The sequence below is a fragment of the Balaenoptera ricei genome, chromosome 16 (assembly GCF_028023285.1).
Source record: "Balaenoptera ricei isolate mBalRic1 chromosome 16, mBalRic1.hap2, whole genome shotgun sequence".
Taxonomy (NCBI): Eukaryota; Metazoa; Chordata; class Mammalia; order Artiodactyla; family Balaenopteridae; genus Balaenoptera; species Balaenoptera ricei.
Window position 1 is genome coordinate 38479628 of NC_082654.1, and position 25447 is coordinate 38505074.

The 25447-nt window shown below is 37.4% G+C and overlaps 1 protein-coding gene across 11 annotated transcripts in view; it reads left to right on the forward strand.

The window, feature by feature from the left end:
- The window catches only part of RNLS (renalase, FAD dependent amine oxidase), a 307783-nt gene that overhangs the window by 214485 nt on the left and 67851 nt on the right, over positions 1 to 25447 (forward strand). For all 11 annotated transcript variants that reach the window (XR_009497862.1, XR_009497863.1, XR_009497864.1 and 8 more), the window contains exon 5: positions 3869 to 4042. Coding sequence is in view for 7 of the 11 variants with exons in the window: in XM_059899088.1 (XP_059755071.1) it covers positions 3869 to 4042 (174 nt within the window). In the remaining 4 variants the exon portion in view is untranslated. The remainder of the gene's footprint in view (positions 1 to 3868; positions 4043 to 25447) is intronic.

The window sequence follows — 25447 nt, forward strand, 5'->3', positions numbered from 1 at the left end:
CAATACTATCCCACAGGAGAATTAAGTACAGCTACATGTAACAGCAATTAAAATATCACCAGCATGATATTGAGTGAAAGAAGCCAGACACAAAGAGGACATACAACATCATTCCGCTTATGTGACATTCAGAAACAGCTCAACTAATCTATGGTGTTAGAATTCAGGATTACTGATTATGCTTGGCAAGGAGTACCGTAAAGGAGGAAGAAGGTAGCTTCTGGGGTTCTGGTAATGATCTGTTTCTTAGTCTGGCTGGTGATTATACTGGTGCATTCACTTTATGAAAATTCAAGGCATATTTTTCTGTAGGTATATTAAACCTCAATTAAAATTACATTATATATATGTATGTGTGTGTATGTGCCATCCATATATATATAATACATGCACACATATATTTATAAAATATATATAATTTAAAGGTATGTATTTATACATGCATATATGTACACACACACACACACACACACACACACACACATTATGTCCAAAATGTAACCACTTCTGACCTTCTCTACTGTTACCTCCCATCTAAGACTACTGCAATAGCTGTTTGCCCCAGTTCCTCTCATGCATCCCTGCAATCTTCACCTATAGCCAGAATGATAATTTTTAAAACAGAAGCCAGGTCATATCTGTCCTTGGCTTATAACCAGTAGTAATGGTTCCCCTGTCAATCATAATAAAATCCTCGGAGGAGACATATATCCCTGACAGCCTATTTAAAGCAGCCTCACTACGCAGACCTGTCACTCTTATCCCTTTACCTGGCTTTAATTTTCTTTATAGTTCTTATCACCAACTGACGTACCATTTACTTAGTTATTTATTGATAACTGGTCTCTCCACCACTAGTATGTAAGCTACCTGACAGAGGGAACTTTATCTTTCTTTATTATATCCCTCACATCTAGAACGATACCTGGCATCATAAAGTAGGCAATGAATGAATGAATGAGATCATCACCAAACCACATAGGAAATAAGACAGAATATGTATGTCTAGCCCTCTTTTATATGTTAGGAGACTAAAAGAATGAAATTACATTAGAAAACAAAAAAATGAAATTACTCACTTGATGTTATTCAGGAGTACAGTTCAGGTCTTCTATTTTGCTCTCCCCCCTCTTTCTCTTTCTCCCTCTGTTCTTCCCCTCCCCCATACCCACATGTACATACATGTGTGTGCACACAGGCATAGGCACAAGGAGAATGGGATAAGGACAGTTCTCCTAATTGGCAGAAGTATGAATGTAAACTACCCCATTCAATGCAATTTAGAGCCACTTTATTTACATCAGATAGCCATAAAATATATTATATATATATATATAATACATGTATGTGTGTTTGTGTGTGTATAATTACAGAGATTATATAATCCTAGTGGTTCAGAATTAAATGAGGATGACGTCCAGGTAAAGATTCATTGTATTGGAATCAGGCACTTTTATATGAGCCTCATTTTGTGGATATATGGCCCTTTTGAATACACAATAGTAAAGAACCTATTATTTTTCTTGCCAAAATATATGTATCCATGACCTAGGGCTGCTCCCTCCAGCATTTTGCATTAAAAAATTTTCAAATGAAATAAAACCATTTTGTTAGGTCCTGCAACAATTATAAACTTTCTGGGCCCTGAAGGTAAATTTTTTTGTAAATGAATATGTTCAGAAGTTGAGATTGTTTCAGTCAAAAGTCTCACCTCACTGTTCTCAGAATGAATTGTAGAGCCCCTGAAGCAGACAAGGGTGTTTAAGGTTAACCTCTGTTTCTATATAGATATCAATTACCTTTTCAAAGTCTTCCCAATGGGATTTGCCACTTGGCAGCTTGTCTAAAAACTAGCTAAATGTGCAAATGTGTGTGGCGGGGAGGAAAAGGTCCAGTTTGGTTGTCAACCTAGTTGACCCTTCGGTTTTGGTAAAAAGAAAAAAAAAAAAATTTTCAAAAAAGAGTTTTAGGCCCTTTCAGTTGCTAAATAACTGACTTCACTGTTTTGTAGGTTTACTTTTTTTAATTGAAAAAATGGGAAACTTAGTGATAACCTCCCAAATACACAATACGTGCTCAACTGCAAGTGTTAGTCTCCTTCACCTCCTCCAGCTCAGAAAGCAGTAAGCATAATATCAGGCCCCATAACTCTAAAAGTAGAGTAAATAATAAAATGAAGCCCAGGATACATTGAGTGTAACAAGGCCAGTGTCAAAAGATCATTTGTTCATCAAGTAGATAAATCTTTTAATAAGACAGAAAATGATGGTTAAAGGGAATGATGGCTTTTACTTCTGAGTGCAAAATAACCATTAATGTCAGAAGAGAAAGAAATGCTAAAGTTCATTTTGAAGCTCAGACTTACAGATCAGGAGGGGAAGTGTGGAGTAAAGAAGATGGGCATGACTCCGATGCGGGAATTCTAGCTTCATCTTGACCGCACAGACTTGGAAGCTGTGTAACCTAGGGAAAGTTACTTAACTTCTCTGAATCTCAGCTTCACAGAGATGTAAAATTAGAATGGTAAATCTTGCAGGGCTTTTGTGAACATTAAATGAGGTCTTAGTTCTAAAAATGTTTTGTAGCCAAGAATATGCTGTGATAATGTGTAGGATTATTACTGTGCTTAAATAATTTGAGTATCCTTCTTGTTTTCTCTCTTCCTCCTAAAGCCACTTCTCTAAGGTTTAGCTAAAGTTACCCCCATCCTTGAGGTTTGCCAATCCCTACTGATTTAGATTAGGATATTTTTCACCAATTAAATGGGAATTTTTCATATGCTCCATTTCTGAACTGGCTTGACTTAAGCCTTCAGAATAGAACTATTGCCTTCTCTGAAACCCAAATTATTAATGTGGTACATGAACAAGCAGCTCCCTGAGACCCTTAAAGGTAGGAAGAGTGGATATGAAAATTAAAACGTGAGGGAAGTCTTTTCGTTCTTCATCCCAGGATGGAACATTGTCCCATTTTGCTAAATATTTTTCTCTCTATAATAGAAAAAATGGTTAATGAACACTTATCATATGCCAAGCACTGTGCTATGCATTATTCATGTAATCCTCACAACAGATTAATGCATCCTGTACTATTTTTGCCACTTACAGACAAAAGGACTGTAATTAGAATAAGTGGCTTCACCACGGTCACCTACCTAGTAAGTGGTAGAGTCAGGATTTGAACCCAAACCTGCCTAATTCCTTTCCCAGTCTCCATTTGTTGATTATTTACCTCCTACATTTTAACTAACTGTGCATGTCTGTGTTTGCCTTTCTATCTTTTTATACTTTCATCCTTTGTATTTCTGTGATTAATAGGGTAGAGGACTATAACAGAAAAGAAACTATGATAGTCCACTGACAGAAAGATGACAGGCAAACAAATGACTGTATGACATGGAAGAACTTAAAGAGGTCCATAAGAGATGGAGCATTAGTCTCCTCACTGGTAACATGGGAATAATATTCTACCTTATATGGCGGTTGTTAAGACAGGGTGAAATGCTTGTGTTAAGTGTTGGCAAAAACCCTGCTCAGTGTATGGAATCTATAATGTTGCCAGCCAGTCCCAGGATAATAAGTAGGACACAAAGCTAGAAAAGCAACTTGGTGTCAGATTTTGAGAGACTTAAATGCCAGTCTAAAGAGTTTGGACCTACAGCTTGATGAAAACAAGTGTGCCAAGGACAGTAATCACTCTGCAAAGAAATTAGAGCTGATGCTATTTTACATTACCTTTCAAAATTCATCATAAGTGAGCTGGAGTCAGTAGAAACAGTTGGAACTGGTTTAAAGGAGTTTTGTATTTGATGTACTAAAAGAAAGGATGATAATTTAAAGTTTGATGCCCTGTACTTTTTCTTCCACAGTAATTAGTGAATGCCAAAGGCAGCAACTGGAGTCTGTGAGCTACTCCTCTCGCTACGCGCTGGGCCTCTTTTATGAAGCTGGCACGAAGATTGATGTCCCTTGGGCTGGGCAGTACATCACCAGTAATCCCTGCATTCGCTTCATCTCCATTGATAATAAGAAACGCAATATAGGTCAGTACCCCCATTATTTCCCTTAAATACAGTAACAATGGTGAGTGTAGATCATGAAAAATGCTGTTTAATTGAGTGTTGCCATTCTGAACAGAGCAAGCATTTAACTCCAAGCCACAGGGGATAAAATTTAATGTCACATTTGGCCAATAATAAAATACACAGTGAAACCAGCAAAGTTTTTCAGAAAATCATTCACCACATGGTTTGTATTACTGAGTTTATGAAAATAGTGTCAGAAGGTTTAAGATTTCAAAATGGCCCAAGTTTTATTGCTTTAATATGGATCCACCTATATGCAAATTTATCTCTCATCATTTATTTCTCGGTGGAGTTTGCTTTTGTTTGTTTGGTTTTGTTTTTAAAATTTGACGAGTGCTGCTCTTTCCACTTCCCAGGCTAGATATAAAAAGTGAATTTTACTATGTTATGAAAATCCTTCACTTCAATGTAATTGTATTTGTTTAATTTTCATCTGGAAAACTACATAAAATTACTTTGTGTACAATGTAACTAAAATAATAGGTAAAATGTTTCATATGAGCTTTACTAGAATGGGATAAAGTCTACACTCCACCTTCTTTGTTGAAGATAGTTATTAAAATTAGATTTGAATTGCAAGAATAAACATAACTGATTCATTTCAGGCATAAAGGTGAAAGTATATTCTTATTTGTAGGATTGTAGTGATTGCTAAGAAATTGCTTTTTGTGGAATAAATGTTAATGATCTAAAATGACTAAATTCTTGAAAGGAATAGTCACTTCAATTTGTTACGGTGTTTTATGGTGCAGTGATGGTTTCATCAAGCATTAGTTAGAAGTCTTGCCTGATAAAATCACCAACTAACCTCTCTTGGCTTGCCAGAACTTTATAATGATAGAACTGGGCTGGAGTATGGTTTTTATATCAGAGCACTTGATCTTAGAAAAATGTTTCTTTTATAACTTAAAACTCCCTAAGGGCTGGACTGTTTATGTTAACATGATACCACATATATGTACAATCAGCAGTTCATGAAATGCCCTGTAACAGCAATGGACTAACCATTTTTAACTCGACAACTGCTTTGTTCTGAGAAAAGGAAAATAGCCCTTGATCTTCTGTTATATGTCATGAATTAGACATTATCCTTTGTGTATTGCTTCATAAGATATGACATCTGTTAGGGTATATTTAGTAATACATAACAGAAAAACCAAGTTAAACTTGTTTAAACAACATATGGACATTTGTTATATTATCTGCTATGGACTGAATTGTACCCCCCCAAATTCATATGTTGAAGCCCTAAACCCCCAATGTGATTATATTTGGCGACAGGGCTTTTAGGAGGTAATTAAGGTTAAATGAGGTCATAAGGGTGGAATCCTAATTATAAGGCTGGCCTTATAAAATGAGGAAGAGAAAGAGAGAGAACTCTATTCTTGGGCATACACCAAGGAAAGGCCATGTGAGGAGAGTGAGAAGGTTAAAAGGCAGGCCGTCTCCAAGCCAGGAAGAGAGTCCTCACCAGAAACCAGATCAGCTGGCACCTTGATCTTGGACTTGCCTTCTCTGGAACTGAGAGAAATAAATTTCTTTTGTTTAAGCCATCCAATCTATGGCAGCCCAAGCTAACCGATAATATTATCTAAAAGGAAGAAGTTGGGGAGACTTCATGACTGATTGATTCAATAACAGAGCAACATCTTCAAGGACCTAGGGTTTATCCATCTCTGCTCTCTTCCACTCTTAATGTTGACATCCTCAGAGGACTGGTGGCAAGATGGCAATAACTATTGGAGTCACATCCAGACCCAGCAACATGCTTAGGAAGAAGAGGGACTATTACTATCTCAGTCCCTTTCTGAGAATTAAGGAAATCTTTCCAGAAACCCCTCAACTGACTATCTTGTATCTCATAGGTCATAACTGGGTGACTCAACCAGTCTGAAACCAATCACTGGCAAGGAGGGTGGGACTACCATTACAACCCTAGAGAAATCAAGATCTACTCCTGGAACTGGTATCAGGATCATCTTCCCTTTAGTCATATGAGGGTAGATACCTGACTAAAACAGGGGTTTGTTAGGAATAAAGAAGGGAATAGTGGATGCTAGGTTGGCAACAAATAATGTCCATTATCTTCAAGTAGATTCACATCTTATGTGAGAGATAAAATTGTAAAGTTGGCACATAAAGAGAAGAATCATGTATATTCAAAATTATCTTTGAAAATATCTTAAAACTACATGACATTTTGGAGACTAACATAATGTTCAGTAAATTCAGTATAGCATTTTGCCAGCATTCAATAGATTTCAGTTTATTCGGGTGAGGCCAGATGAAACTGTTGGTTTGCATTTATAGGACAGAGTGATATCTTATACTATGAAAGGCACACAGGAAAGAAAGAAATAGCAGTCATATCTCCTAACAGATTAAATCGCTGTGCAAATGGAGTGGGATGGTGAGTGAAAGCACCCACACTACTATGTAGTAGCAATTTATAAAATCAGAGTTATGCAAATTTGAAAGAGTACAACATAAAAATATTAATAAATTCTCACAAGATTGGCAGCTTTTGAAATAATAGAAATACCAAAAGAATCTTTTTTTATATTAACAATCACACAGTTTTAAATCTTGAGGGCCAGGTGAATTGGGAACCATGTTTTTGCTACAGCCCATGGTGGTGCCGCTTCAGACAGCAAAGAAATACCTTCCTTCCTTTGTCAGTTTTATGAAAAATTAATTTTGGATTATGCAAGTTTTAAAATATAGGGAGACCCCCCGTAACGGCATTCCCTAACATAAAATCTAACTAACTGCCTTGCATTTAAACTATTTTTTCTCACTATCTGGGGCCAGGGTGCTAAGTATATCTACTTGAATTCACATAATATAAATGTCCATATAGTGTAACTCCACTGTATTTTATTGACATTGATATTTAAGTAGGCCAGTAAGAATTGTCTCTTTATGTTACTAACACTACCCAACTCTACCCTTTATTTGGGGTGTTCGATTGAACCAAGAATTAATACTATAAATATACACAATCAATGAAGGGAAACATTTGTGTTCTGTCAGGTAGGGCAGCAACAAGACAGACAAAGGGTGGCAGAACTGTCCACAAAATAAAGTCTGTTGTCAAGTCTTGAAGAGAGCCAGAGGATACAGGATTAGTAGCCCAAACCAGACAAAGGTCAAGAAGTAATCATTTGTCAAATGTCAGGAATAGACAGTACACAAACCAGAAACAAAAGTCTCCTTGGGCAGAGGGGCTAAATTCCAAGATGTATTAGACCCATACCAGTGATTACGGGTATGACCCAATACACTTAGGCTTGTGCTTTCCAAAATGTGTTCAATGGAACATCAGTTCCTTGATATGCTCTTTGTGAAGGGGCTCTGTCATCAGATAAGTTTGCAAAATGCTACTGACTTTACCCCTATTTTAGAGAATCTCAGGGCATATTATCCTATTAAAAAATATTCCTATAGAGAAGACACCTTCTCACTTTATTTAATCTAGAATTTCCCAAATGTACTTGACCATGGAATATTTTATTTAGGCACCACACCTGCTAACGTCCCACAGAAATTGTTCCCCAGGACACACTTGAAAAAGCCTGACTTGATGTCACCGTTTATGCTTCGTACTTGGGCAGGAATTGTAAGCCAGATGAGAGGATGGGGAAGTCTAGTCCTGAAGTCATCAGTGGGAAGATACTGAGTTTTTTTAGAGGTGGAAGAAGACTTGTTGCAGATGAACTCAAAACTTGGTAGGGTTATAACTGGAGACAATTTAGGTTGAAATAAGTTCCGAAATAAGGTCATGTGAATTATCATTAACATGGATAATATTTTAAATTATCAATAAGATTATCACTGTGGGAAGAATTTGGACTTTAAAAGATTCAGATTCAGATTCTGGCTCTGAAACTTGCTAATGATGTGATCTTGTATGACCCTTGTTTTGTAACAATAGGTTTTGTAACAAACACAATCAAAAATTTTAATGGCCTGAACATAACAGAAGTCTGTTTCTTCTTCACATAAGACCCAAACAGGTGTTTATGATTGGAAGGTAGCTTTCATCAAAGAGGTGACTCAGAGACCCAGACTCCTTCCACCCTTTGACTCTACCAGCTTCCTCAGGTGGCTTATAGAGTCACTTTGCTCATAGGAATCAAACAAGTGGATGAGAAAAAGAATGGAGGAGAGCACATAGGATATTTTTAGGGTTAGACTTAGAAATGGTACATATCAGGAGGGGTCACGTTTTATTGATTAGAACAGTTATGTGGCCATACCTATTTGGAAGGAAAGCTGGAATCGTAGTCTACCCATGCATGTAGGAAGAATAAAAAGTGGGTTGGTGAACATCTAGCCAGTTTCTGCTGGAGCACTTAGCATAAGTCCTAAGAAAGAGGCAGATTAGACCTACATAGATGATAAATAGATTTCAACACAGGTGCCAATCATTTAACAGGTAATCATCACCTGGGGCAAAAATTAAGAACAATTCCAAGACTGTGTCTAGACTCAGTAGAAGAGGATTCTACCAACAATGGGCAATGTCTGTCATGCAGAGGGCATAGGGAGCAGTGGGCAAGTGAAAGACATTTATCTCCTGTATAGGGAAAACACTCCTGTGTGTTCCTCCTTTACTCTCACACTCCTACCACACGGATTAATACAATCCGCAACTCTAGAAATGTGATGGCCAATGACCATAATTACATAGCTTTAAATATCTCATTAAAGGAAACAATCCGACTCATCCAAAAAGAAAACAAGTGAACAAACTTTTGCATCACATGGAATTTATACGTTCAAGGATTGTATTGTTAGGATCCTTGAGTAACAAACACTAATATAATGCATAATGCCTTTAAAGGCTGTTTTACAAAAGATGCAGAAAGATTATTCCATATAACTGTTTGTTACATCAACTCTTTATAAAAGATAGGAGCATAATATGAAATTCTGTAAATAATTGGGATGGGCCTGGGGCCATAAATCCAGTCACCTTGTCTTCACTTAGGGGAGTACATGATTATTCCAACTAAGCGATAGCCATGCAATTGACCACACAAAATATCTGCTTTTGGATTTGAAACGTTGTGCAATTATTTGTCCTTAAATTTGCAGAAAATGCAATCCAGATAGGTAACACTTTATAAGTTGAACAAAAAAGGACGAGGGAGAAGAAAAAGGGATGAGGGGGAGAAAAGGAAAGGAAAAGACCTGGGATGATGAAAAACTGTCAGGTTTCCAGTTCAAGCTTTTTCTTTAAAATATCAACTCCAGAAGCAGAGCTTTCAGATAAAATAGCAATCATCATCTTAAAATAACAAGCAGTAACCAGTTACAAAATTCATAATATTGTGTTTTTTGTGTTATAGACATAGTCATTTGTAATGCAATTATGTAACTGATGCTGTCCATATGAATCTGTTAAGGCAATTTAATAAACAGCAGTCAAATACTAATTACAAATATCCATCTCACTATTACAGTGATGCCACAGAATGATACATGATTGTAATATCAAATCTTTTTCCTTGCTCTCTCAGAAAGGAAAAAATATATATATGTGTGTGTGTGTGTGTGTGTGTGTATATATATATATATGTATATATATACACATATATATGTATGTGTGTAATGTATAAATGTACTTACATAAAACATGTATACATAAAAATGAATATCATATGTTGTCATTTAAAGTAATAGGGACAAATTATAAAATAGATTACTCTTATTTCATGTAACATTTGCCACTTTTAAAAATGGGTTTTCTTTAGAAAATGAGATAACTCAATCCATTTTGTAAGGAGAACATTTGCACACAAAGTAAAAACAAACAGATCCCTTTCAGCCTCTGGTTTCCCTATCAAGCTATCCTCAATGGGAAAGATTTACATCCACGATAACACTTGTCCTCCCACTTGCCAAGCAAGTGAACTCAGTCTGAAAATCAATGCCAGAGACAGAGGGAAAGTGGAAAAGCAGCTAAATGTGTAACATCAAAAATAAACCTTTAAAATATCCTAAGGAGTATATTACTGGGAAAAAATATATATCTTATGGAAGTTTCCTTCAGAAAAATTGAATTCACAAATATTTTATTTATATGTTTTCCATTCTCAGTTTATTCGGTCAAATAATTATTTACAAATATGTATTGGATGCTTCTGTGTGCTGGGCACTCTGCTTGGAAATGAGGATTCCGTAGTTTCTGCCCTCATGAAACATAATGTTTATGACGTCTACTCAAATGAGAAATTCTGAAGGAAATTGATACATGAGGCTCTGTTGGACTAGTGACTTGGAGTCAAGTATGAGTCCTCATAAATATAAATAGATGCACTGAGTATAGAGAGCAACAACTCACATGCATGATCAAAACTGGGGAGAGTCATGCTGCCTCGTGACGATATTATGATCTTTTAAAAGGATGCTTAAGACCTGGGACCTTTTGTCAACATGAATCTAATAATCTTTCTTCAGGTGAAGAAATGAAAAATGGGGACTATGGAACATTTAAATCCGTGAAAAACTCAGAAACTCTAGCATAGCCTATTATTTAACTTTCTCCTGGGGCTGCTAAAAAGTTTAATAAATACAAATAAGTTGTGAAATGTCCAAGAAGCAGTGAGCAAAAGGGTAAAGAGTCTAGAGTCTACAGCTGCCTGGCATTTCTGTAATTATAAACAATTCCAAACTGCAGATGTATATAGCATCCACACTAAGAAGTGAGTCTTGAACATTACATCTGCAGGTCTCTTCTTGTGCCAGCATCCCACCTTTGTGTTCTGCCTGCCCTGCCCTCTGAGAGTGGTATTTTCACTTGTGGTATTGGCCTAAACATGTGGCTGTCAGGCTGAGATTTACAAAAGATCTTCAGGTTGTCCAAGAGTCCCTCCAGAACACAAGAGCCAGATGTGTTGGTGACTGAGTGTAGTTTGGATCCACTATTAGGGGGAGAAGAGGGGAATGAGAATCAGATGACTCTTTCTGATGAATAAATGTATGGATCTGAAATTTACAGGGTATAGATGAGAACAACAGAAAAACTGAGAGGCTGCCATCATTGCTGCCAATTTAGAAAGGCAATAGCAAGGGAAAACCCTCTGTTGGCTTTGTAAGGAGGTGAGGAAGGCCAGTTTACCTCAAGGAGGGAAAAATCAGCAGAGGTACACAGGTAGGAACTGCCACAGTCCCTCTGACCTCTTCACTAACAAAAGTCAAGTCACTTGGTATGTAGCTATCGTGTAATGAAGGCGCTGCTGTATTAAATGTAATGACATCTAATTTTTGCTATTTGTAATTATGATCCCTTTAAGTGATGGCTCTTCTGTCTGCCAAGCACCTAGGAGAGATTAGATGCCAGTTTGAGAGTGAGAACAAGGAGAGCTAAATTGTTTTGCTTAACTGAGGAAAAAAATTCAGACACTCTGAGACTAAGGGGAGGGCAAGGAGCAGAGAAGGGAAAGAGGAAAGAGAATACTACATAGAGTAGTAGAGACTCTGGCTTGACCTGAGGGATTGCTATGCAGACTTGTAACTTGTTTGCTATATAATTTACTTTGTGACCCTCCTCCCACAAGTCCCTACCACCTCAGTGTGGTTCTGGATTGAGCAATTGTTTTAAATCGATGGGAGCTTTTTATTGGAGAGTTATTTTGTAAAGCAACATAGTCCAGACACTTTTTTGGAATATCTAGGGTGAAATTATTAGGAACTTTATGGTTTCTTCACATTAGTTCCTGTGCAGAGATTTGGAGTCCGCTGTCTCTATGGAAAAACCTCACATCTGTTTGAGAACCTTATTTTGAATGCAGACAGAACTCCTCATCCTCTGGACCTCAAGTAAAGCAAGCTCAACTTACTGTTTCCATAATACCTGCAGCCAGGTCAATCTGTTGAGGGAGCTGGAAATTGGGAAAATGCTCTCTCTATGGGACTGAATGTTTTGAAGTATCTTGAAGTTAAGTCCTTCCTGCAGCCTGAAGTGAAGCTGTCAACACCCTGGGTTTTAAGCCAGGGCTCAAAATGATGTGCTCTGCTCTGCTTCCCAGACAAGGGCCTGGTTTTCATCATTCTGGAGGCATCTCAAAACCTCTGCAGATTGAGAATAGTCTTGTAAAACTGTGTAACTCTCAGACAGCTTGTGAGCCTCAGGTCCTGGGAGACAGTAAAGACTTGTTGAACTGGATGAGAGCTTGACAAGTCTTCATTCTGGTCCATTTTTATCTGGGACCACAACAGCACTATACCAAAGAGATGGAAACTTTCCTTTGCCTAGAGCTCCCTCAGAAAAGATTTCACCGTTTTTCTCACTGTCAAGAATTCTTCCTCAGATCAATCTGAATGTCTCATGGGCTAAAGAGTTGGTATGCCCTGTTTGCAGAGCTGCTGCTTTCTCCAGATTAGCAGCTCTCTCCTTTAGCAGGAATACATGCCGCTGTCTATCACACATGCTATCCATTAATTGATCCCTCTTATCTTCATCAAGATTGAAAATATAAGAGATAGACTCTAACATCGTGGCATAACAGGAGTGTGTATTCGGTGCTCAGGAAATATTTGCTGAGCCAGTCGTCCTTTATGCAGCTCTGAGATGCCCTTCCCTTGTTCCGAAATAACATTGAGAATTAATACTTCAGTACTGGTCACCCACTTAGCAGGCAAGGAAAAGTAATGGCAGTCAGCAAATTGTTCACCCCTACGACAATCTAGGTATCTGTTACTACTGCCCTCATATAAAATGAATGAGCTGTCTAGTTGCCAAATCTGCAAGCTGTTGAAAAAACATATGTGAGCTATTGGCGATTAGAATGATCAGAAACCTCTTTTGGAGACCCTGTCCCATGCCTATTACATGGGTAATACTTGACTACATAGTATCAGAGGTATTGCCAGTAAGACCTGGAAGTTTTATCAAGCTGTCTTCCCAAAGAGATCCAAGTATTCTTGGTAACAAGTTTACCGTGGTCTCTAGGGAATATGCATCTGCTTTGAATAATGCCCTGTAACACAGACCTTGATTTCTAAGGTTACACTTCAAAGGATCCCACCATTCTTCTTGTGAAAGATTTTTTAAAATACTTGGTTGAAGAACAACTGTGCTCCAGCTGAGATATTTAACTTAGAAAATATGTGATAAGCTCTGCAAATGTGCCATTCCTCTTCCATGGTTTAGCAGTTATCTCTTTTTTCTATCTCAATGGAATTAAAATGATATCTTGCATAGGAACCTTGCCACAAATGATGAGTTCATTTTAACCCAAGCTTGGTAAGTGGTGAATTCCTTATTGTATAATTCATGATTTGGTTTTTATTATCATGGATGGTCAAAAATAACCAGTGTTATCAAGTATGGTTCTGTTCCATGGTTCCATGGACTTTGCAATCACACAAACCTAGTTTCAAATTATAACTCTATACTTAGAATTAGGTTGAACTATATTATATTGCTGTCTTTGTCATTTAAAATGTTCAAATACCAGCATTTTCATGTGATTCAACCTAATAGCTCTGTAACCATGAGTAAGTTTCTCAATCTCTCTGAGCTTTACTTATCTGTACTGTAAAGTTAATAGTGTCTCCCAGAAATGTAATAAGGGTTGAATAGTATATCCAAAACTCCTAGTCCCATGCCTAGCACACCGGAGGCACACAGTAAATTCTGTCTTTACAGTTGTTGTCACATAAATTATTTTATGGTTTCAGTCTATCAGCTATATAAACTTTTTTTCATTTTGAGAAAGAAAAAAGCGGAAGATAATGCCAATAGTGCAAGTTTAGTTAAATTATATTATCTTCTGTTAAAAATAATAACACTTATACACGTTAGGGTAGTTAAACAATATCTCATTTCCCGAATAAGGTGTTAAACTCAGAGAACATTAAATTAAATGTGGTTCCTCTTTCTTTTTATGGAATCTCAAATCCCTTTTTGAATAACTCCCCCAAAATTTACACTCCAGCATATCCAAGAGGAGTTAGATACTATGAAGTAAGTTGTCAGCAAATCAAAGGCTGAGACTAATTCGAGAGCAGGTTTCAAAGTGTGACTGCAGAATCTCACCACAGGAAATCGCTTCATTGTGTTTCATAAATGCTTTATATCAGTTAGCATTTTTAACTCTGTCCAGAATCGCCAATCCATCATTCTGCCCAGATGTGACATAACTGAATCAATTTAGCCTAAAGAGTCCTTTGGTTTTATTACCAATGACTTTCTTGTTATTAAGTGAGCTGAGAAGGCTTTGATATGCCCTTTAAGATCATATGTGGACCCTGCTATTTTTAATAATCATTGCCCCTACAGACTTCATATATGTGCTCATTTAGATAATGAGAAGCATCTACATGTACTGCACAGGACCTTGAATTCCCTGCATAATATGAATGAATATTAAACATCGGAATCTGAAAAGAATCTATTGAAATTCCATAAATATTTATAACTGATCTGTGGGACTAGGGGAATTCTTCAGTATAAAATATTCCAAATTCATGTTTGTAAGAATGAAGCATCCTTGAATTTAAAATATAGTTTTCCTCACTGAAATAGATTTCTATTATACGTATACCTAGTGAATTCTTTGTTGTTGATATTCTATATCCTTATTTAAAAGAGTCAGGAAAGGCATTTTAGAACCTTGGGCTCATTTGAACCTAATCCACTCTTTTTTATTAAAAATAAAATGCCTGTTTGTTCCCTTTTCCACTATCTATATTCATAATATTGGTTTCTTAGGAGTAGCTCACAATATCATAAAGGATATTGTTAAAAGGATTATAGTCCCTTTGATTTAAGAACTTTGGCCAAAATACCCAGATTCAATTTTTTTTTCCTGTCAAAATATAACAGAAAGGATAATTTCACTGGTCTTATTAGTAAAGGAGATAAGAATATCTACAGTAAACCAGTAAATTTCCTCTATCAAAAGGACCAGAAATATTTTGACACGTCATAAATAAAAACTTCATCTGATTAGTCTCAGTCTTTCAAATTCAACATTTTATAATGTCAAGGCAAAACTTTCTCTTTAATGCCCCAAATGAACTAGAGCAAAGTATTGATATTAGGCCAAATCCTCCAACCCAGAGGTATATTTCTTCTGGTCATGGTATCCTTTTGAGCAGTTAAAAATCTAAAGCTGAACCCAATTACTCAACTACAGTGATAAAGTGATATCCTTAGAGCAGACCAGTATGCTTGCCCAATTTCAGGAAAAGAGTCCAATCATAATACCACTCAACACACAAAATTTCATATAGGGCATGATGCTGAGTAGGCCAGAATAACGATGTATAATAAGGGATGACTGCTTATTGCTGGTGAGTGTTGGGAAAGTGGCACATTTTAGTTGACTGTCATCATAGAAAACCAGGGCTTTCTTACACACTGTGGAAGAACTCCAGCGAGGTCTGGAACACCAAGTGCGAGTTAGGACAAATCGCCTGCTCTGGGGACCTGGGTAGGCCCAATTAAAGGACTATTGAAACTCTTCCATTTTTCCTTTTGGCAGTGCCAATAAAAGCTGCAACAGGCTGAAAATTTCCTTGTGTCTCATGATAAATAGATGTTTTCCTAAAACTTGGGAGGTCTTAGCCAAAGAAAAAACTTCTCCCAAACAGATGCTGAAATATAAGCAGTCCCACTAAATGTGGCCCCATTCGCTAAACGGGTAGAATCTATGGAATTTTTAAAGGAATTACTGCAAGGAACTTAGAGGAAAGATTATTCCAGCCCTGGAAAGCAAGTAGAATTCAGAATATGATAGCCAGAGTTATTTTATTCCTTTTTTTAAAAAAACCTATATATGTTATAATCAAACTTAACATGTGAAGCGCTGGCTCTTGATTGCCTGCCTTGGAAATTCAGAACTTGTTCTGTTTCTAAAAATGGAGCTACCAGTCTCCTAGCTCCTTGAGCCCCAAATCAGGAATCATCCTTGCGTTTTTTTCTCTTTCATTGAACTCACTTCTCTTCATCACTGCTGTCACAACCCAAGCACTATCTTATTTTAACTGGTCTCTCCATACTTGCCCCTTTCCAGTTCTTTTGTCACATTGCCAGAATGATCTTCTTCAAACACATCTGTTTATGCCATTCGCTTTCCCACTTAAAGCCCTTTGTTGCTTTCCCTTTTCATATAGGATTAAATCTCAGATCCTTATCATGACCTACAAGATCCTGAATGATCTCATACAGGGATCACAAACTTTTTCTATAAAGGCCAGCTAGTCAATACTTTAGACTCTGTGAGCCATACGGTCTCTTGTTGCAACTTCTTAGCTCTGCTGGTGTCACACAAGATATAAACATTATATAAAGGAATAGGCGTGACTATGTTCCAGTGAAGCTTTATTTACCAACACACGTGGAGGCCAGATTAGTTTGCCAGCCCCTGGTCTAGCACATGCCTATTTCACTAGCTCCTTCCTCCCTACCTTTACTTAGCTCTCCAGTCACACCTCTCATTCCTGCCATGGTTTTTCCCACTCAAGACCATGGTCCATTTTGTTCTCTCTGCCTAGACTGTCTCAGTTGAAATGTTACTTCCACAGAGGCCATTCCTGAATTCCTAATTTAATTAGGTTTTCCTATTATACTCTTGCTTTAACACCTTATATTTTAATTTTCAGTAACTACACACGGATTTGTGTAATCATTTGTTTAATGTCTCTTTCACCTTCATATTGTAAGGTCCATGAGTGGAGAGACTGAATTTGCTTTGCTCCTCTTTGTATCTCCAGCACATGGCACAGTGCTTCACATATAGTAATTTCTCAATTAAATGTGTGTTAAATGAATAATGAGTTAATGAGATCTAATCAAAACATGAGAGAGGAAAACAAAAGATAACAATTTGGGCTCAGATCTAAAATATGAAATGCTTTAAGTCCATTGATTTCCAAGGTATATCATTTTTAAAGTTCTACGCTTGAAATAAGGGATGTGTAATTCATAGGCATACCTCAGAATCTTGGTACTACAAAGGCATTTGTGGTTGACACATTGTGGCTTTTACACAAAGTCGCATGCAGGTTGGGCATCTCTACTTCATCCTGTAGATCTGCTAACTGAAGCATGAGCCCCTAAAGTCAGCATGAAGGTAAGAAAGAAATGGAAGGCACATCATAGCTCTTAACAGCCTTGGACTAGATGGAACACACTTCACTTCCCCTCATGTCCACTGACCAAGACTAGTTATATGGCTCCAGCTTAACTGCCACATAGACTAGGAATTGTCAGGGAGCACATGGAGTATTTAGTGAGAATGAACTGTCTCTGCCAGAGAGTGTAAAAAATAGTTCAACTATATTTCCTAATATTAAACAAAATTGGCTATATGAAGGTACTAGAAACCACACATATTGGTATACTATAGATGATATATTTTACCAAATTAAAAAAGCTTTTCTTAAATTTTAATTTACCTCATTTATGTTAGTATTCTCACTTGTTAGTAATCTTTAGGGTCTTACTCTCATGTCTCCCCCAGACACTTTTCTACAAAGACTTTTAATGTGTAATAGAGGAAAATGCTCATTTTGTAATAATTTCATTTTATGACCATGGTTTTTCTATATAATCTATAAGTTTTGGTCATTTTAAAGGAATTCTATGGTACATTTCCTCTCAAAAGTAAAATATTATAGTCCAAAACTTGACTGTAAGGGAATGCTCCTTATAAGAAAAGAAATATCTATATGTTCTCTTTGCTCCCCAAATTGTCTGTCTCCACAAGTTATTCATCAGTCATACACTCAATGAATATTTATTGCATTTCAGCTATGGGCCAGACATTGTTCTAGGTGTTCAGGTGAATAAGACAGCTCTTCTACTGCTTACCTTTAACAGGGAATATTTAAACATATTCCAGCATAATGATAAAAAGTTAGAATTCCTTATCAGCAAAATTTCAGCAGTGTTTAATCTGATATTCTCTTGTGTCCTTGTTATTTTATTTCTGCAAATGTTTGTGGAATTGAAGTATCGATATCTCTGTAGGACACTGTCTTTTCATTTGGTCAGTATTCCTAGTCAGGTCTTTAATACTCCTTGAGTTATACTTACAGGGATATAAACATATACCTTGTTTTAAAGGGACAGTAATAAGCTCTGAGGCCATATCTGCTCCACTGAAGAAGTAGAAACAATTCTCTATTTTGAAATCAGTCTCCTAGGTCTGTCCTCCTTATTTATATGGGCATACCTTGTTTTATTGCACTTCACTTTATTGTGCTTAGCAGATATTTTACTTTTTACGAATGGAAGGTTTGTGACAACCCTGTGTCAAGCAAGTCTATCAGTGCCATCTTTTCCAATAGCATTTGCTCACTTTGTGTCTTTGTGTCACATTTTGGTACTTCTCATAATTTTTCAAACTTTTTCATTATTATTATATTTGTTATAGTGATCTGTGATCAGTGATCTTTGATGGTACTACTGTAACTGCTTTGGTGTGCCACAAACTGTGCCCATATGACGGTGAACTGGTGAACTTAATCCATAAATGTGTGTGTTCTGACTGCTCCACCCAACGGCCTTTCCCCCATCCCTCTCCCTCTCCCCAGGCCTCCCTATTCCCTGAAATACAACAATATTGAAATTAAGCCAATTAATAAACCTGCAGTGACCTCTAAGTGTTCAACTGAAAGGAAGAGTCACACATCTCTCACTTTAAATCAAAATCTGAAACTGATTAAGCTTAGTGAGGAAGGCATGTCAAAAGCCAGGAGAGGCCAAAAAGTAGGCCTCTTGCACCAAACAGTCAGCCAAGTTGTGAATGCAAAGGAAAAGTTCTGGAAGGAAATTAAAAGTGCTGCTTCAGTGAATACAAATGATAAGAAAGTGAAACAGCCTTGCTACTGATATGGAGAAAGTTTTAGTGGTCTGGATAGAAGTACAAACCAGCCACAACATTCTCGTATGCCAAAGCCTAATCGAGAGCAAGGCCCTAACTCTTTTCAATTCTATGGAGGCTGAGAAGTGAGGAAGCTGCAGAAGAAAAGTTTGAAGCTAGCAGAAGTTGTTGATTCATGAAGTTTAAGGAAGGAAGCCATCTCCATAACATAAATGTGCAAGGTGAAGCAGCAAGTGCTGATGCAGAAGCTGTAGCAAGTTATCCAGAAGCTCTAGCTGAGATAATGAATGAAGGTGGCTACACTAACCAACAGATTTTCAATGTAGGTGAAACTGCTTTGTCTTGGAAGAAGATGCCAGCTAGGACTTTCATAGCAAGAGAGGAGAAGTCAATACCTGGCTTCAAAATTTCAAAGGACAGGCAGACTCTCTTGTTAGGGGCTAATCCAGATGGTGACTTGAAGGTGAAGCCAGTGCTCATATACCATTCTGAAAATCTGAGGGCCCTGAGAATTATGCTAAATCTATTCTTCCTGTGCCCTATAAATGGAACAACGAAGGCTGGATGACAGCACATCTGTTGACAACATGGTTTACTGAATATTTTAAGCTCACTATTGAGACCTACAGCTCAGAAAAAAAAAATTCCTTTCAAAATATTACTGCTCATTGACAACGAATTTGGTCACCCAAGAGCTCTGATGGAGCTGTACAATGAAATTAATGTTGTTTTCATGACTGCTAACACAACATCCGTTCTGCAGCCCATGGATCAAGAAGTAATTTTGACTTTTGAGTTTTATTATTTAAGAAATACATTTTGTAAGACTACAGCTGCCATAGATAGTGATTCCTCTAACGGATCTATGCAAAGTAAATTGAAAACCTTCTGGAAAGGATTTGCCATTCTAGATGCCATTAAGAACATTCGTAATTCACGGAAAGAGGTCAAAATATCAACATCAACAGGAATTTGGAAGAAGTTGATTCCAACCATAGTGGATGATTTTGAGGGTTTCAATACTTCAGTGGAGGAAATAACTGCAAATATGGTAGAAATAGCAAAAGAACTAGAATTAGAAGTGGTGGCCGTAGATTTGACTAAATTGCTGCAATCTAACGATAAAACTTAGAGGAGTTGCTTCTTATGGATGAGCAAAGAAAGTAGTTCCTTGAGATGGAATCTACTCCTGGTGAAGATGCTGTGAAGACTGCTGAAATGACAACAAAGGATTTAGAATAGTACATAAACGTAGTTGATAAAGCAGCGGCAGGGTTTGAGAGGAATGACTCCAATTTTGAAAAAAGTTCTACTGTGGGTAAAATGCTATCAAACAGCAGTGCATGCTACAGAGAAATTGTTCATGAAAAGAAGAGTCAATTGATGTGGCAAATTTCACCATTGTCTTATTTTAAGAAACTGCCGCAGCCACCCCAACCTTCAGCCACCACCCTGATCAGTCAGCAGCCTTCAGCATCAAGGCCAGGCCCTCCACCAGCAAAAAGATTACAACTTGCTAAAGACTTAGATGATGGTTAACATTTTTTTAGTAATATGGTATTTTTTTTAATTGAGATATGTACATATTTTTAGACATAATGCTATTGTGCACTTAATACCATGGTATAGAGTAAACATAACTTTTATATGCACTGGGAAAACAAAAAATTTATGTGACTCACTTTACTATGATCTTCACTTTATTGTGGTAGTCTGGAACCAAACCCACAATATCTCTGAGCGATGCTTGTATAGCTTGCCTAAAGGTACTCCTCTGGAGAGATCTGTCTCACAAAACCAGATCTGCTTCCTCCAAATAAAGGCAAGAGCCTAAGGAATGATGGAGAGGGATGGATTCAAACATGAATTCTTGACCAAGTGGAAATCTTCCCTGCCACAGAACCTCCTGAGACACTCTGTCACAGGGATTCTGTTGATCTGCAAGGATTTATCTTTGCCATGGAATCTGGAAATCTTGCCTCCTTGGTTTTCCATAATGGAAGTCTTTAAGAAATTGCTTTCTCTGAAAAGGTCAGAATTATTTGAAAAAAAACCCAAAAAACTGGAATTTCCAATTTAGTAGTTAAATGTGATTGGAATAATCAAGAAGTCTCATGGGGGAAAATGTTATCTAAGACCCTCCATAATGTAGAAATACTTATGAGTCTTGAGCTCTGATTTCCAAAATGTATATCTGGGTTTGGGGGGAAAACATGAGTCTGCCCCACTCTTGAGTCACCCTACTCTTCCCTCTTGGTGTATCAGTGTATACATATTTACTTGTATGTGTGCTAATTATGTCTCAAATTACAAATAAGAAAATGTATTTCTCCTCTATTACAATATATTTCTATGTAGGAGGCAAAGAGAACTTTTCTATGGCCTAAATTTAGAACAGCTTATGTCAGGAGTTTGAAAAATAACAAGGAATGAAAAGAAAAACCAGAACAATGTTGTTCAACCTTTTTAAACTCCACACCCATAATCTTTATTAAGCCAGGCACTGGGAGCCAGGCACTGTGCTAAGTGCTTTTATGTTTTTTGTTGTTTTTTTTTTTTACATTTTATCTTTACAACAACTCTCTGAGGTAAATATTATTATCCCTGTTTTTATAAGTGAAGAAACTAAAGCTTAGAGAAATTTAAAAAAAAAAGGATGACTTCAGCCTGAGCTTTGTTTGTCTCTAAATCATACTTTTTTGATCAAAGTACAAATCTCTATGCTGGAGAGACTAATAAAAGCTCCCCATGGAGACTTATCTCTTACCCTAGAACACAATGAGGTTGATTGATACCTGGAAACTAGATTCTTTCTCATATTCTTCTTTAACCTATACTTTCTGTCATTTGTATATTTAAATTAACAGTGGCTTTTAAAATTCATTTCTGAAGATGAGATAATAACACCAAATGTGTTATTTGAAATTTTACATGTTCCGCTCACCCCCTTCCCAGATTTGGGTGAGCCAAATTCTCAGTGCCTTCCTCTACCACCAGCCCAACATTGAGAATCCTGGGAATGAAAGAACCTTGGAAATCCAGTTCTCCTACCATCACTCACATGACAAATGCTATTCATACTCATGACACACTTCATGAGGATAGCTCAAGTTATTAGGAATCTCAAGAGGCCTAACGTTCTCACACTCAAGATCACATATATCAAAATACACATAAGCAAAAATAATGTTATTTTCAGAATAAACTTGATTCCAACTTAATGTATCTTTAAAAAGAAAAATATTCTCAATCCTGGATATGTTAATTTAACTATTGTTAGTTACACATGATTTTCCACAGAGCTGTAACATTTGTGAATTATTTATCTGTTTCAGTGTGTGAATTGAGTATCTGTGGTATGTCAAGAACTGTTCTAGGTAGTAGCAGAGCTGAATCCAGACCAAGGAATTCTTAAACAATGTAGTGTGTTTTCTTACCATACTACAAAATAGCTCACTGGATTTAAACTCAAAAGTGGGATGGAAATTAAAGCCCTAAAATCTAGGGCAAACTCAAGGCTTAGAAAACTCAGATGAAGAGAAGTATTTTCATCACATTGGTCCTATGGATTCTTAGTTTTAGTCTCTTCTTTGAGGACCAGGAATTTCTTCCCTAGTGACAGCACGGAGTGGTTAGTGAAAGGATGAGCTTTACTTCTCAAATTGTCACCACTACCTGGACCTCCATTTTATAGTCACAGAAAATTAAAGCTGAAAGGGATCTGAAGATAATAAACTTTTATAACCCCTTTCTTCACATATGAAGAAACTGAGGCCCAGAAGAAGGTTGTTTTTTTGCTTTGGGGTTTTTTTTTTTTTCCATAATTATTGGTCAAGTTTTCTAAAGAAACTGCTAAAATCTAATCTTCTTTATATATTGGAGATATAAAGTAAGATTAAGGGCAGACAGGAGGAGAAGAGAAGAAAGAAAGGAAATGCATTTGTAGGAACAAGCATACATGTGCTAGACTTAGTACTAGATCTTCACACATTTAGCTTAGTTTAGGTTACAAATGACATAAAACCCAACTTGGTTGGCTTACCCCCTCCCCCCCAAAATAGGAGAGGGTGGGATTTATTGATATTGTTCCTGAAAAATCCAAGAGTAAAGCTGCAGACATGTCTGGATTGATTCAGTCAACATCGTGAAGACTTAGTTTCTGTCTATTTCTTGACTCTACTTTATGCTGGATTGGGTTCATTTGTAATACCAAGCATTTCAGTGCCAAGTGTTACAAAAAAAGAACCTGTTTCCCCAAAAGCTCAACACTAGTCCAGGAATTGAATCTCACTGACTTGACTGGCCTGCCTTGAGTTATGTACCCATTGCTAAATTAATCACTTAGGAATAGATTAATTGATCAGTTTAACTTCCGTCACCTTTATCTGGGCTGAAAGTTGATCTTCTAAAACAAAAATTTAGCTACTGTTGCCACAGAAGAACCAGTGGACACTGAACAGGCAATGTCTACCACACAGATATTCGCTCATATGAACCTTATAACTAGCCTGGAGGTCAATATTTAACTGTACTATACCATGCCTTGTCTCTTGAATCTATTAAGTAGATCACCAGGCAGAAGATCTTCACCATTTGTGAACTGATTTGAGCTCCTTCATGAGACCCAAAGCCAATTCAGTAGGAAAAGAAATAGTAAAATGAATTTCTGTAGGCAATGTATTTTTTTTTCTGCCTGTAAGTAGGAGTACTCCCTGCCTGTCCCCCAGGCCCAGCCCTGCCTGTCATCCCTCATCCTTTCCACTGATCACCTTGTTTATTCTGAAGCCTTATCTATTTTGAGGATTTAGCTCAAAACCTTGATGCTTATACCTACTCCACTCTCAGGACCAGGGGATGCCCCTCTAATCAGTAGAATTATCCCCAGTAGCTCATCCCAGCCCCTGTTCCCACCCTCCTGACCCCAACCCAAAGCCTCAGGCATTCAGTCCTCTTAGGTATTGAGGAAATAGGCAACATGTTTATTATTCAAGTAGTTTGGATTACTGGTGAATGTTATCATTTACTTTCTCAGCTGGCTGGAGAAGGCAAACATACTCTTCTGTGAACAATTTTCCATTGTTCGCTGGAAGATTATTTCCTGAATTTGTATACATTTATTTATACTGGAGCTATAGGGAAACATCTTCTGAAACTGGAAGTATGAACTTTTGGGGAATTCTCATTTTATTTTCAATTCATCGTGTGGGGTTTTACACACTTGTTTATATTTAACTAAACGCCTATCAGAATGGTTACCTTATACAGAATTGTTTAGAGGATGTCTGTGTGTCTTTTTAAACATAAGAAATCCAAACATATGTAGCCTGGGATAACAAGGATTACAAACATACATGTGTATCAGTTTTAAAACTTTCCTTCCTAGCCTCTATTTAAAATGGCAAATGCATACATCCCTAGATATATTAGTAGCCACAGGCCTAGAATAAACAAGTCAAGGACCAAAAGAAGAGAAGAAACTAATAAGTGTATTAGTTTTTTTTTAAGCTAGTATTTCCAACTCAGTGATAGAGAAGTCACTCCTGCAGATAAAGTTGGAGGTAATGAAGTTGCCCAGGATATGAGTAGGGCTCTTGTTAAGTGAATTTTGGCTTCTGTAACTTATATACAAGAAATAGGTTTGAGATGGTTATTAAAAAACAAATAAAACCTGCAGGCGGTCCCTCTGAATAGTGAGGCCTAGTTCCTGATTCAGGGCCAGCAGCAGACACACAGAACAGCAGACACGCTGCCAAGGAGGTGGAATGCCAAATGGCAGACTGTTAGATGCTTGTTTGGGTTGGAAGGGGAAAGAGAGACAACAGGAGCACGTATCTCTCCATCTCTATCTCCTTTTCCCCTCCCCACTCTTTTTCCTTCCCTTTCCCTCTGCTATGCTTTCATCATCAAGAGTGAGTTACTTTTTTTTGTTGGACTTACTGATGCGACTGACTTACTCTCCATTACATTTGCTGCTGGGCTCCGGAGCCATATGAAGGAGTTAAATTGTAACAAGAGCTCTCCTGGCTAGAGGGCAAGTCTAGTTAAGCCAGTTCCACATTGGGAGGGAGAGGGAAACTTACCACCAATGCCACTGCCAGGAGGAAGGAGAGCTGACCACCCACCCCCTCAAACTGTGTGGCTCTCAACGCCTGGTCCCTTTTCTCTCTTCCCAGGAATCTGTTTCCTGAACTTAATTTGCACACACTGTCAAGACCATACCAGTTAGAGATAATGGCTCTCTAACTGTTTTGCCTAGGTGCCATCTCCCCCACCAAGATGTAAGCTTCTGAAAGGCCCTAACCGAGTTTCTCTTGGTACCAAACTGCACTAAACACCCACGTGCTCATTTGATTGAATCAGTAATTAAAGAAACATTTTCACCCATTTTTTTGATCCTCTTGGTCTGCAGCTATAGTGTCTGCCACTGCTTAAGTTTCTTTAATCCTCTACTTCCCTGTCAGAAATGGAATCTAGAGCTGGTTTTAGGGGAACCCAACTTCTGCCCCTTGATAGATATGGC